Here is a 15,861-nt window from a genome sequence, read left to right as displayed (position 1 = left end):
TTTTTGACAGGATACAACAAATTAGAATCATGTGGGATTTTAGGAAGCCAGAGGAACTGGTGATGAGTAAAGTTTGCAGCAGGCTACCTAGCAGCAGCACCTGAAATGCCATACTGCCCAATATTTGAGCTATCAGCAGCTCAGAGCGAAATGCCATTTACTGCACGTACTGCTAGCACTGCCAGACCTAAGTAGTACATGAAAAATTACAGATACTGCTGGTTCTGCTTCGCTCATAGGAACATACCAACAAATTGTGAGCTGCTGCACATTTATCCTGCTTGCCTTTGCATGGATCCCACTATGCATACCTTCTTTTTTTTTTTTTTTTTGAAAGTGTTTGTCACTTCTGCCCAAGTTCTTGTGTTTCCGTGCAAAGACATGAATGACGCAGCATTTGAAAGCATCTTACAAGCTGTGACAATGTGCAAATCATTGTAGTAACAGATTCTCAAGTATATGCAGGACACTTCAGGGTTCGCACTACTTTTACAGTAAATGATGCTTCTTTGAGAAACACAGTGTTAGCATGAATCTTCCCCACCAAATAACGGACATGCAACATTCCTGCAAGGTGAATGAGAAATTACAGCAGGCAAACAAATATCTAATTCAGCACATGACTGAAATCCAATGCATGCTGGCTGACAGAAGTCAAAATTTTCTCAGCATTGCTGCTATATTACATAACTATGATCCTTCCAGAATAATTAGATGAAGCTTGGGTTACAATGAAGACTATTAACCCTCAAACCAGAAGAATGCCAGCCAGCTGGTGACACAGCAGAATACCAGGACCTGAACGTGCCTGGAACATGCTCTCTTCCTGTGATTTGGTCAGCTCACAACTTTAAAAAACACAGTCATGTGTAGCGACTCTAGGACTCAAACCCAGATTGCTGATTTCCTGCTCAGGAAACCTGATAAAATTTTGCTGTCTTTGAGGCTCAGAATTTGACAGCTGCAATGGAGGGTTGATAATGATCATTTTTTGTGTATTTATGTAGTGGTGTCGTTGGATATCCATGTCACCACATTTTAAGAACTGTATGAAAATGAATGGGATGGTTTCATAGCTCTGAGACTGAGCAACTCTTGTATAATTCTTTGTCATCTCAGCATGTCACATCTTACACTGGCAATCCACATTTTCCTGAGCTTCATACAGTCAGAATCACTATCGCCGTGAGCAGATAGACTTGAAAGTGTAAGTTTTTTGGTACATTTGTGGATGCATATTCATTCAGATAGTAGAAACTGGTATTTTCTTGCACCAAAGATGCCTTGCATACCAGAGCCAAAAAATGCAAGGCAGTGGAGTCTGACATACAGCCACATTTGCCATAGCAGAGTAAGGTAAGATCAAGTACTGATGTTCATATTTTACAGTAAATAGAGCAGAAGTGTTTGTGGTTACCAAAAATGTCTTTGTACTGTGTTTAATGTGCATTAGAGCACATTACTACTTCCAATGTGACAATTGCCTGGTTGCAAATTAGAAGAGTTTACTTGCAAGGCACAGTCAGGTGACAAAAAAATAAACCACACTGAGGACTGCTGCAGGTTCCCAATACAATCTACTTCTTTATAATACTGTTAATTAAGAAGGGAAACATGACCTACTGCATACTTCAGCAACTACACTCCATCCATTTATTCTGAGAATAAGGCTTACCACCCATCTCCCATACACCATCATGTGGGAAATGGGTATTAAACTTTGGTGATCCCAGCATTGTTTGTATTTGAGAACTGGTGCACTTCTGCATTTGTTCTGAAGCCTAATTCCTTCTCCTACCAAAAGCGATTTTTGATGACACTCTGGATCTCCTGCAGTAGATGTCTCTTCCTTTCTTCCTCCCCCTTCCCTCACATACTACATAGATGTCCCATTTGCACTGCATAAACTAATGGGCAAAACATACAGATCATAGTCACAGACGTGGCCATCACCCCTGTGTAGTGCTATAATAAGAAAATCATGCCTTTAAGCCTGTTAATTATTTGTACTACCTTCGTTTCTCTATGAATAGAAAACGCTTCCTGCATTTAACATTTTTCCTGTTAAAAATTTATGTCGGGAATGAAGCTTAAGAGTTTTTAACTTCTGAATTGCAAAAAGGACAAGAAGACACATCACAGAAAGTATCTGATACCTACTTACTCCTGTCCTGTTTCACTGCTGTGCTGAGAAACCTTTGCATGGTCACCTGTATGAAAGTGTCACTATTAGCATCAACACAGCAACAATACCTACTGAAGGCTGAGGTACCACCACGATCAATATTGATCCACACAGATTTAACAAGGTTTTCTTTATTGTCAGATGCTGAGTTCTGACATTTGCCTGGAGCATGAGGGCCAGCAAACCAAACCTTTGAGATTTTTGCAGGTGGATGTGTTCACTAAGTAAAAGGCTTAATGCATCAGCTGCCCGTGTAGGTCTGCCTTCAGCTACACATCCCTTTATGTGTACATCAGCTATCTAGGACACACCTCTCCTGCCAACACAAAAGCCACCAGACTATGTTTAAGACAAAAACGATGTCATGGGTCTTCAAACCCTGATGTCAACGGCATGCTGTGATGAGTTGTCTAATGTTCCAAAGGCTGGAGGGAATTGTCTCTTTTTTATTTCTGAGGTGAGGATAGATTTCCTTCAAGAAACTAATCAAGATCTTGAATTTTAATTCTAGGTTAAGCAGGAGTTAGAATAATAGCATATTTCTATTGGTTGAGGAGGGAACAGAGAGGATATGGACTTTCTAGCCTTCATGGTCTTGCACAAGCACACGTACATATTCATCCCTAATACATACAACTTTCACTTATATGAGTTAATTATGCACCTATGATGGGATTCATTCTAACACATATTCAAAAATTTTTATTTTTGGCATCAGTGGAAACTGAAGTGACTGAAAGCATCACTGGGGCTAGATAGGATTTTACTAAGTTTTCTGGAACACTTCTTATGATCCTGACCTATTGCTAGTTTAACAGTGTGTTTCAAAATACTCTCAGCCAAGCATATCCTTATTTTACTTCAGACTATTTTTCTCCCACTTCACTGTTTAGAAGCCTTCTCTCAGGACCTAAAAGAATACTAAACTGAATTAAATGCATTGCATAAACTCTCTATCCTATCTCTCCTTCTCTATCTTCTCCTTCCCCAAATAAAAGAAAACAAAATTTTGGCCTCGGAAAAAACACAGTAATACATGGAGTCTGAGATTTCAAGTAATATTGTTCAAGATAATGTGAAAGGAAGGTGGTATGCTTGAGCTATGTGGAAGTGATTGGTTACACCAACTGCCTTTTATCCTAACTCAACCTAGCAGCTAATTTAGGGGTAGCATAGTCGTCTCTGAAAAAGATCTCTCATTAATCTTTCTAAGTATCTTGACACTCAGGCATACTGGGAATTTTAAGAGCTGGAAGAATTTATGAAAAATAACTGAATAAAGCTGATAGCTTTAGAACCTTTGTATTGGAACATCAGGCACTAATCATGAAGATCAATAAATGCTTCAGACAAGGTAGGTTAATTCTGCATTCTGCAGAATAGTTGTTCACACAGAAACAATAAACAGTGCATGGAAGGAGGAGTCTTACTGGGAATTTTCAGAACATTTCTTAATGTTCTGAATAAAGACAAACATTAATTATTCTAGGAAAAAAATGAAAGGTCTAAATCTTTCCCAACCCTGTAGAAGTTAGAAGGTGACATTTACCAGTTTTCACAAACATACAAAAAAAAAAAAAGGCTTCAGAACATGCACAAGCAGATCAGTTTTTTTCCCTGATCTCAAACAAAGCAGGCACCTTCAGAAGAGCACTGATTACAGAAGCATCAACCAATTTGATATTTGCTTCTAAGTCCATGCTGAAAAGCTTTGCAGTAACTTTGTTCTTCAAATCAGATTGACTGCCAAACCCTAAAACTCAGCAGCAGGGGTAATTGACGGGTGCATAGTTGACCTCTGTGTGACAATTAAAAAGCAGAAACCAGGAAAATAGAAAACAGAACATTAAAAACCACTGCATAATGAAACACTAGAAAGCGAGTTACCTCATCATCATCTGCATCGTATTGTGCATAATGCTGTTCCAGGAGCTCTCTCTGGCGGCGTTCTTGTTCTAGAGTTTGGCTGATCAGCTGTGCAACCTCACTCACTTGTCCTGGTTTTTCTCGTCCAATTACGAACCTATAAAAAAATAAAAATGAAAAAATGATTATTCCTATTGTTTTACCAAAGTTCTTGATTTTTACCTGTTTTTAGTCTAGGGAGTAGCCTTTTTCTTCACAGATACATGGATGTGATCGCTTTAAACGTGCTCCGTGGACTCTTGTTTGCCAGAAGGGCACCGCATGCCAGACACTGAGCGATCAGACCATCACGGTATTTATGGGATGAAAAAACAAAAGTGAAGGTGACCACTAAAGCATTCACTCCAAATTTCTGTAGAAAAGATTTACTGAGGTTGAACTCCACAGATACAGACCTAGAGCAGGGCAATTTTTTTAAAACAGTATCAGCTCTTCCAGTCCCCTAAGAGAAGCACATTTCTTGGAGGCCTATGGCAGTGCAGAGGAACAGTACCGGTATGAACAAACTTCTGACAGCTCACAGTGAAAGGAACATGTGCTAGGGTAACTTCTTTCTCCATCTTCTCGTACAAGACATTTCTGAGCTTTTCTATTATATTATATATTTATATAATAGAAATATTATATATTTTATTATATTATATATATTATATAATATATATATTATATTATATATTTCTATTATATATATTTATTATATAAAGCCTTTCTATTTGCTGTCTATAACAGAGAATCTCTTTCCACATTTTTAAACCTGACAGATACAGCCTCCCTAACTTTAAACTGAATTTAAAGCCTTTATTTCATGAACTTCAGTTGCTAGGGAGCATTTTTCTCCACTGTGAGCTATCATTGAACACTGGAAGTGTATTTCCTTGGCGTAACAAAAGACAATGAAAGTTACCTCTTTTTCTGGCTGAGACTTAAAATTCTGCTTCTGAGTTTTGCTTTCCACAACTGAAATTCAGAGTTGGCTTTGATTGTAACCCTTTTTTAAGCACAATGGCATAACCATAGTTAGGCATTTTGCTACCTGTAGCATTAATTATAAAAATACATGCTACGGTACTAACACTGTAAATACTGAACAAAAGCTCTATTTAAAAACGTCAAGTTCAAGGAGTATTTTCTTAGCAGGCTAGAAAGACAATTAGGCAATTACAGATGAAAGAGTTATTATGCAGAGCTGAAAAGCATAATCAAGTGACATACTGCATATGATAAACTATTTGTTTCCACAACATCTGGCTCAAAATGATATATTTAATTTATTATTGGAACAGGAGGTAGAAGTGTGCATTATATCCCGTGTTAAGAAAATGATTTTGATTAGTACAGCCTCTTGCTGTTAATGTCATTTGGGATTTGGCATCCATGAATAAGCCAAGTTCCTGTGAGTGGATGAACCTGAATCCATTTTGTATGCCAAATGATTTGTCAGACTCTATGAAGTCAGGCACTATAGAAAGGAACACAACATGGAGAATATTTCAACATCACCAAAATACGCAAGTCAATAATTACTTCCAAAAGGTGAGAATGAGTGACTCTCTTTGAAACGACACAAGGTGCTCTGAAAATAATTTGCACGAAGGTGTCTTAGTTTAAAAACATTAATAAAAAGTAGAGAAGAAAACAGAAAAAAAAACACTCAAGTAAATAACATCATTTTAATCTTGATCATAGCAGATCACAGTCTGGCACTCACATGCTACAATTACAAAACATGACAGCAATGATAAAGACCTGGGGCTGAAAGAAAAAGAATGTTTCTTCATGGCCTCTGTTCTTCATCTGTTCTGCACACTGACTCATAGTCGGATCCTGTTCCCTCTGAATTTTAATTTTACAGCCAAGTATTACAAAGACTAAAACAGCCACGCTTTCAGTCTCAAATGGGAGGAACAATGAACTTTCAATATTACTACATGCAGTAAAAAAGGATCCAACCCATGCTTGCCATGTATTTCTCTCCTCTATGTAAAAAGAAATTAAAAGAGAATATGGAAAAAAACCTTCTACTTTAAATAAACATCTTAAGCAAGGTTATGCATGAGTGTATTATTTGTACGCAGTAGAGAGCATGTTTGTAAACACACGAGGGAGATCACAGATACGGTAAATTATGGAACTACTAAAAGTAGTAAAAATATCATATTCCTTCCTGCCCTCTGCCTGGTACCTTCACTTCCCTTGGGAAATAAGATACTCAAAATCCTTCACACAATCATTTTTTATACTCAAGCCCTAGGACAGACAATATGTAATGGAACTAAAGTTTGATAACGCCTGATGATTTGGGATTAATTCATGAGGACTTTGGAGTTCTTACACTAGAAAAGGAAATTTTTCTGGTTTCCAGCTGAACTCCATTTGCATATTAGGAATGGTTTTGACCCTGTAGACTTTATTACAGTAATATTTTCATATAGACAAGGAAGTTCACGTAACAAATAAAGCTTTTTTTTTCCTCTCATCCCAAAGTCATACACAGTTTATAATGATTTTCAAGACTTGAATCATATGTCAGAATGAAGTTCCTCAATGACACCTGAAGCTGTTAGATGACATGAATAAAAGCCTCAAAGCAATGACAAAATATACAACAAATGCTTTCCAAAACAGAAACATGCAAGGAATCTTTTATTTTCCTATAATTTATTGCTTTAAAGTGAAATGTTTCCAAAGTGTCTGAAAATAAATATTTAGAAGCATTCAATCTGTGATTGATGTGAGTTCTAGGTACAGGATAGCAAACTTGTGAAATGGAGTATAAGGTTGCAAACATTACAATTTTTACATACAAAATCAAATCTTTTGACATTCCATGACCTTAATAATACTAAACCATGTATTACTTAATGAAACTATACTATATATTATAATGATGTTTAACCTACAGCTAAAATAACCCATAAAGTATAAATTTGTAAATGAAAGAGAGTCTTCTCTCTTTCAAATAAATATCCTTCTCCTAGAAGGAGAAGCAGTTATTAAAATGCTAAGCATGAATTAGATCTTTAAGCCCAGAATGGCTTTAAATACAACTATCATAATCTGAAGTGCTTAAGTATGCAAAAGAGACATAAGGTTGTGATTCACTGACCAGAAAATTAGTCACTGAACCATAATATGCACACTTCAGCGAAGTGGCTAATTATGTATTTCCCATCACTCCGCCTCACCAAAATTAAGCACATGCATTTCAGACTTGATTAATTAGTCTCAAGGGCCACAAGTATTATAACAAAGACCTATAAATTCTATCAGCAATAATGTCTTTAAGAAGCTGGTTATGTTTCTGGATATGAGACAAATGAGGGTTTTCAAACCTCAGGAAAGTCAGGAAATGCAAAATAAAACCCAGCAAATCTGCAAAGCTGTACTACAAGCCACAACTACACTAAATCTCAGACCATTACAGATAATTTCTGATGCCCACAAAACTGGAAGAGAGGAGAGAATGACACTGAGAAGCAGGGCATAAGCTGACCTTGATACTCACAGTTGCACATGGTATAGCTGAATTACCAGCTGTGAAATATTCTCTGTGGTCATGGTGTTAAGATAAACAGGGATAAGGCTGGGAACATAATTAGTATTTGACTCTATTTCAGAAATAAGAATATCTAAAAAATACAAAATCTGGAGAAATTGAAAATTAAAATGTAGTATTGGTGGTTAAGAAAAACATTCTACTGAAAGTGGCAGCAACACCAACATCTCCTGCAATCCAGTCAGGATTTAATGATTTTAAAGCAGACCCAGTATATGGCTTTCTGCATATTTGCAGGTTTTATTAAATAAGGATCTGCAGACCTGTGCTTCTTGAAATAACAAGTGTATATATATTATATATATATATAAAATATATATATATATAAAACTAGCCATGGGAAACAGAAACATCATTGTAAGAATTAATATAATTAAATAACATTTCCATTCTTCTAATTACTTTCATACTAGCAAATGTGTAGAGCCAGCAGCTCTGTGACACAAACCTGAAGCTCTATAGCATGGATTTTTAGTGACTTATTCTCAATGAATGATTTCTCCTAAAAATACTTCAAGCATTATGTGCTCAGTAAAAAATAATTTAGCTTTGATTACTTAAATACAACAAAAAATAATTAATTAAGAATAAAACAAATTCACTTCAAGAAATAAAGAACATGTTTTTACTGCAACAGGATTCACAGTGACATTTTATCTTCTAACCCTTCCTAAAATATAGTTTAGTCAATAAAAAAAAACTTAGTAAATTTCATTGAATTTTTTTTACAGATTTTTTCTGAAGACTGGTTTAAAAAATGGCTTCCCTCTGAGCTTTAAAGCACAAAGCTGCTTCTGCTACCATTTATCTAATTTATTTCAAGATGTCTTTAATTACCTACCCTGGCTGCTTCCATTACAATAATAACCATATAATTAATCCAAAGAGCTAGAAGTGCTATGAACCCTGTAAGAAGGCAGTTTTATTTAGTTTCAGCAGTGCAAGCTGGAACTCGTCACTTCTTCACAAGATGGCAGCCTGCGACATGGAGGTCACAGACCGGGCATCAGGAATTCACCAACTGTGAGGTGCAATTACAGTTGTTCAAATTAAATGCTCTGAAACTTCAGAATCATTCAGGCACTGAATAGTTTGGGATGTATGGGAGCTCTGGGCCACCCCAGCCTTCCCCAGCTCAAAGCAGGGCCATCTCAGCCAGTCGGTCTGGAGCGGTTTTGAAGCCAGGGATGGAAAAATTCTGCTGCCTCGCTGGGGAACCGGTCCCAGCGTTTGAGTTACCTCATAGTGCATTTTATTTTTGGATAATATGGAGTCAGAATTTCCCTTGCTGCAACTTCTGTTCACTGCACAGAGTACATACAAAGCCTCTGGGTTCACCCTTTCTACCTCCACAAGGCAGCTGAGGCAGCAGGAAGATCCCTAAAATCCCATCCCGCTTTTCTTTGGGCTGAGGAAGTTCTTTCCACCTCTTCAGGGTGTTTTCTGCACAGCTGCTCAGCAGCTTGCCAGCCCCAGCTCACAGTGATGTGCAGGCCTGTTCTGCTCCAGGTGCAGGGTTCTCATTTGATAGGGTTTCTGCCAGCTCGCTGCTTCAGCCTGCACAAGTCCCTCTGTACAGCAGCTCTGCCCATTAGCCTACTGACCACTCTCCCCAGTTTCTTATCACCTGCAAGCTCCTAAGAGGCTTTCTGTCTTACGTCTGCCAGTCCACGCAGCCTGCCCTTGCATCAGAGACAGGCACACGTGCAGCAACCTGTAAAGCTGTTAGCTGGAACAAAGGGGAACTGAGGGCGAACAGCAGAAGGAAGTATACGAGGTTTGCCTGGAGATTAGCGATGGCAGCGCCTCGAAATGAGCACAAGCAAGCGAACAACTCTGCCTGGAGATCAGCACCCAAAGTAACATGAGGAAGTAACCATCATCTGGAGGTGAAAGGGGCAATGACTGAATGAAGTCACCCAAGGTCATGTAAGAAACATCTGATGCAGCAACCCCTGCAATGCCCAGCTCAGGATGTTGACATGAAAAGCCAGCACAAAAGAGAGAACTTTGCTGAAGATCCTCCACAGAGCCCGGAGAAACAGCTGCCAGCACACTGAACTGCTGTGCAGAAACTCTGTAGAGCCTCCGTCCCTGACCCCACAGCCAGGATGAAGTAGGCTATGTGCTGTACCTCAAATGTGATGATGCATAGCAGCACCCTAAGTTATCAGTCATTTCAGCCAGTTGCCAGTTCCTTTTGCCCAGTCAGCACTCAGGACAGGTGTATGGGAACATGACTTGGTGTGGCCATGGCAGGAGCTGTAGGTAACGTGTAACAGTGATGAACCAAGAATGAGATGTGCGTGCAGTATGTGCTGCCAATTGCTGTTGTTGTTGAAACATTATTTTACTAACTTTGCTTATTTTTGAATTAATTTTAATTATTAAGTATTTCAATCGAACAAGGGATTATCGATTTCACTTGCATAACCATACTCACAACGACTGATCAGCTGCCACAGCACATGGTGACAAATCTGGTATATGGTGCATGGGCAGCAGGCGCTAAAGGTACAGAGAACCACATATGAACCCTTGCAGGAAATGTGGAAATGGCCCTGCAAGAATGTCCACGTCATTAATAAAGATATTAAATAGTACTGACCCCAGTATTCATCCCTGAAGGAATGCTAGAAGTAACTGTCTGCCAGGCTTTATAATAGTGTCCATAAACAGACCTCTAACACTCTGGATCAGAAGTCCAGTTGACTTTCCACTCATCTTACAGACACTCTCCAGTCCCAATTTCATCAGATAGAAGGATACTTAAGGGGATCATGCCAAAAGCCTTGCTAAAGCCAACTTAAAATCTACTGCTCTCCCCTCATCCAGAGTCAGTCAGTGGAAAAACTGAGGCAATCACTAATTTATCTCCAACTTTTCTGCATCCATGGTTTCCTACTTCTGTTGCTTGAAACCCATCTTGTCGCCCTTCACATTCTCCACTAGTTTCAACTCTGGCTGAACTTCCACGTTCCTAATTCCGTTCCTACATGCTCAGCAACACTGCTATGCTCTTCTCAGGTAGCTTACCCCTGCTTCCACTTTCTGTGAACTTTGTTTTGAACCTTATCTGAGACAGCAGTTCCCTGTTCATCCATACTCTTCTGTCACACTTGCTCAAAACTACTGCACTACTTTTATGGTCCAAGGAGGGTGTCTCTTGGGCTCTTTTACCTTCCAGGTCAGTGTCCCACAGCATCCCGCCAAACAGATCCCTGAAGAAGACAAAATTGCTCACCTGAAGTCCAGAGTTGTAATTCTAATATTTATCTTCATTCCTTTCCACTTTTTAAACTCTACTATTTCATAGTTAATGCTGCTAAAGCTGCCATCAACCTTCAATGAAGAACTGAACAGTCCTTCCCTATTTGTTAGTAACAGAATTAGCACACTGCTCACCCCAGTTGTCCCACTGAACACTTGTGTCAAGAAGTTGTTTTTGATACACTCCACAGGTACCCTGGATTAATTGCACCCAACCATGCTACCCTTGTGGTAGATGCTGGAGTAGTGTAAGTCCCTTGTAAGTCTCTAACCATAACCTCTGAAATCACACGTCCACAGAGCCTTGTGACATATTCAGGATCTTCTTCAGCAGTATCAGTGGTGCTGGTGGAAGAGCAGCAAAATAACAGCTTAAGGGCCAGAAAAGGCTCAGCAGTCTCTCCACAGCATCTTGGATATGAGTCCCTGACAAACTATGCTACTATCAACACTAAATGGTTATTAGAGTTAGACAATTAGAAAGTCATGTAAAAAAAAAACAAAAAGAAAAACAAAACAAAACAGCAATATTAATGCACTTAGATTAATTATTTCCCCTAGAAATCAATTCTAGGCCAGGGCCTCACTGACACATTAGCTTTATTCAGAACAACTTCAAAATTAGCCAATGGATTCAATATTTTGGCACCTCTCCAGGTTCTGGTCCTTACACTGCTCTGTGCTTCTGAGAGCCCTGCCAGGGAGCGCTCTCTTCCATTTCCTCCAGCCAGTCTGACGGTTTCCAAACACAACGTTCGTGTAACAGTTTTTCTTGTATACACAATAATCATTTAATCAGCATTCTCTATAGCACCACACAAGCCTTACAGGAACGGCCTCAAAGAAACAAACTTGTAAGTGTATGCTTTACCGTTCCTGAATGTAAGTGAAGCACGTATGCCAACTCTGTTCAAAAGGTGCAAGTCCCATCTGGGAATGTTTCTACAACTGGACTGCATTTTGGGGTGAGATCTGCCTTTACTCATCCTTACCCTCACTGGTATCTGTGGGAAGCCAATCCAGGAAGGAACTGCGTATGGGTCAGAAGTAAGCTGCTGAGTTAGGACCACATCCACAGTCCACGTAATTCCATGACCCAGATTCTAGCCAAGCTGAACCACACTCATAGCACAATCCAGGTGTGGCCAAATGCTCTTATAACACCATCTTTGTGGTTTGCTGAGTTACCCTGCAAGGATGAATGTTGGGTATTTCTGCCCAGCTGTCACAATGTTATATCAGATTTATCAAGGTGCACCAAAACTTGCTGGCAACTTCCACAGCAAAACATATTTCACTTAGAAGGATGGAAGAAATTAGCTTAACAAACATTTATGGTGGCATTTTGGTTGCAGTGGTATGTTACTATGTTTAGATTCAACTGACTTGAGGATAAAGCGATTCAAAACCTGTCAAGTTGTTCCTTTTTGCAGAAAAGGAAAAGAAAACCCACTCCTTATGAAATCCAGCCTGATTAAATCTTATTATTTCATGTTACGTCCATTTTAAAAACAATGCTCTAGATACCTAGCAAAATAGTTTATATCTCAGCTAAAATGTTTGCATGAAGATGTATTTATATATTTCATGCTTAAACAGAGAATATCCTGTCCAAATGTGCAAATATTCCAGTAAGTAACTTACCATAAAATTCAAACTAGCTAGATCTCGGGACAGAGGAGCTATGCTTATGCCAGTAAATTTAACAGTGCCAGGAAGGGCTCCCAAGCATTAGTTATTGGTCATCTACGCTGTTAAATGACTGGAACAATCTTTGGAACTATTTGGCCCGAGTTAACTAGTACTCTACAAAATAATATTCAGACACAGTCCAGGAGGTAGCCCAGGCTAGGAGCTAGCTTGGATGTTTCCAACAGACAGTTTGGACGTGGCCACTCTGCTCTGCAAGGTAAAAACGCTGAACAGTGTGAACACAGAGCACTCTGGTGCCAGCTGGCTTCGGTGCCCACGGGCAGTCTGAGGCACGCTGCACCTACTCGAACAGGCTCAGCCAAGAAATACAAACAGCACTGCTGCACATCCAGCAAAGCACTGATGAGTGCAGTCTTACCTCCCCAGTGCTAAGGGTTCACAGTGCTCATAAATAATTTTTCACGTTACGTTCAGCATGCTATGCCTAGTAGTCTTGTAGCATGGTTACCAGTCCTGATAGGTTTTATATGATGTAATTCTTTGTAATACTATACCAAAATCAACAGGAGAAATTCACATTGTTTTGGTACGAGGCACCACAAATTAAGTTTCTACTGGGTGCCTAATTCAGGTTTATCAAAGACTTAACAATCTGCTCAAGAATCAGAACATCCACCAAGCACAAATGGCTTCTTAAGCAGCTCTTTATAAAGTCCCAGCACGACAAGCAGCACCGCAGAGTAAAGGACTTTTCTTTCCTTCTTTCTCTCTCCTTGGCTCCAGTACTTGGATTCAAGGAAACAGATAATGGCAAGAAAAGGAAGAACAAAAACATCACCTCCAGCCAGAAAGAAAAAAAAAAAAAAAAAGACGATTTAATCCAGCTCTCTGATTCAGACACAGAGGTAGCATCTTTTGCTTTTGGCTGCTGTGTCATTACCCGGGACTGGAAAGAAACAGAAATCTCTCCTGTGTCTTCCGCAGCATGGATCTGCATGGAGTATGGAGAATGCCAGCAAACGTTTAAAGGACACAGTTGTTTCACAGGACAAGAGCAGAGGCAGAGAAATTAAGAAAGAACAAGAGAAAATCTGCACAGGCAGGCACACTGAAGAAGGAAAAGATGATTATCTAGGGAAAGGATTCACAGAAATAAAGCAATGCTCTTCATGCTTACCGTGAGCAAATATCGTTCCCCACAGGGGTAGACGGCTGTTGGCTAGATCCTGCTGTTGACTTCATCTGTCCTCTATACTGTCTGATTGCTTGCAAAGACACAACTATTTAAATTACCTTTCCAGATGTTATGATGTTAAACAAAAGTAACAACAGGCATGCAAATTACTGTTTTCTGAGACAGTATATTCTCCAGAAAGAAATCAGTTCAATGTTGGGGGAGAAATAGGCTGAAGAAAGAATAAATGATTTATCAAGTTTGTATTAATTAAGAAGTGAATATTTTAACTTTCTGCCCTTCAACTGCTCCCTGTGTAAGAGCTATCTAAAAAAGTAAAAACTTCATTCTTTCATTTCAGATTCCATTTGCACTACAGTAAGAGATAAAGAAATTAGGCTATGAACTGGGAATATGGGTTGAGACAAAGTCCTACTTTGAATTAAAACTGTCCAGAGAGGAACAGGCACAAAATGGTAATAAATGATTCTTTATGAGAACAGAGAATAATTAATAGTAGAGAGCCTCAGGGTTTGACTGCTATTGTTGGAACCTCTTCTTCAATGGTCTAGATTAATTAAACAGCAACACAGCAAAATTTGCTAACTAATTATTTAGCTTCTTAGCATCGGAAGATTTTGAGACATTTCAGAGGAGTTTAATTAAACAAGAGTTGTTAAATTCACTGCTGCGTCAGAATTAATACAATTAACTTCAAGGTGGTGCCTATCAAGAGAACTGTTACAGGTTTTACCCAGGTTCTGTGGGGCTCCCTGAGAACTCAGGAGCTGACTAGGAAAGCACCATGAGAGCAACCGCTCAGTGCCTAGCAACAGTTTGGGAAGCTGAGAAAATGCTTAGTGGCATTCAGAAGACAGGATATGGAAAGGAGGACACAGAATTTAAAATTTGCCTCTCTAATAAGACTCTGAATTTGCTTAAATCTCTTAACAGAAACCTTCAGAGGAAAGCAGTAATGATAAAAACATACAAGCAGCATATGAAGGACTGGGATTTTCAGACGAATCACTCTCATACAATCCCCTTTCTTCTTATCAACCCAGTAAGACTTTCTGGCACCCTGATCTCCTTTCCTGGGACCCTGTGCTTCCCACATCTGCATAGGCATGAATCTTTGTCTTCGGTGAGGCTGCGAAGTGAAGTCACATCCCCCCAGTAATTGTTCCTTCATTTTCCAGACCATACTGAAAACACCCACTTTTGTACTAGGAAGGACTGAGACTAGGCACATATAATAAAAAGCTGAAATTTTCTTTGTAAAAGAACTAACTTTTCCCTCTTGTAGGTGTGTTGAAGAAAAAACAAAAATCCCTGGAGGCATACAACTTTCCATGTGAACTTTCTCTGATAAGGACATTATGGTCCCTGGCATCCTTGCATTATGATGAAGAATGATCAGAGGGATGAGTGAGGTCACCCAGGCTCAAGATCACCCAAGCAACTTCAAAGAACTTTAGGTCTGCTACTCAGCACCACAGTCCATGAGGAAACAGCAAGCTAGGAAACAAAAGAATCCAGAGAAGCTCCACAGCAGGATGGGATTCCCACTGTCAAGTTGCCTCCTTACCCTGTATTTCATGAAAGGAGGCACTGCTTGCAAGCTTCATGTTGATGGATTAGGTCCTAAATGGGTCAGAAGACGCACTGACCAATTAGTCACACTAGTCTGGTGCTGCCCTCTGACTGTTCCATGAACCCTATTAGAGAAGGACGACGCTCAATGAAACAGAAAAACAACACAAATTTCAAAAGAAAATTCCTCCTTTACACAATCAAAGATAAGATGTTAGTAAACTAAACAGTTAAGCAAAATTACAAAGAAGACTTGATATTTATGTGAATTAAAATAGCATTCATAGTTGCATTTGCCAGATTAGAGTCACGGGGATACTAATTCTTAGCCCTAAAGACAGAAGCTGATTGCCAGCTGGGATTATGGAAGAATTCCCTCTCCTTCCTTCATCTCATAGGTTACCAGACTCCATCTGGTGGGTGCTGATTATCTCTCTATAAAACACTGTAAGAAAGAGTTGATGAATTTGTTATTGGAGAAGCCAAATTGGTTTGGCCAATGAT

At 39.3% G+C, this 15,861-nt stretch overlaps 1 protein-coding gene across 2 annotated transcripts in view; it reads right to left on the bottom strand.

Moving 5' to 3' along the window:
• The window catches only part of PPP1R9A (protein phosphatase 1 regulatory subunit 9A), a 152,278-nt gene that overhangs the window by 43,573 nt on the left and 92,844 nt on the right, over positions 1 to 15,861 (bottom strand). For both annotated transcript variants that reach the window (XR_014618206.1, XM_084282148.1), the window contains exon 6: positions 4,073 to 4,208. Coding sequence is in view for 1 of the 2 variants with exons in the window: in XM_084282148.1 (XP_084138274.1) it covers positions 4,073 to 4,208 (136 nt within the window). In the remaining variant the exon portion in view is untranslated. The remainder of the gene's footprint in view (positions 1 to 4,072; positions 4,209 to 15,861) is intronic.

Source organism: Netta rufina (assembly GCF_964035555.1).
Source record: "Netta rufina genome assembly, chromosome: 2".
NCBI classification, from domain to species: domain Eukaryota; kingdom Metazoa; phylum Chordata; class Aves; order Anseriformes; family Anatidae; genus Netta; species Netta rufina.
This window is presented reverse-complemented; position numbering and strand designations above follow the sequence as displayed.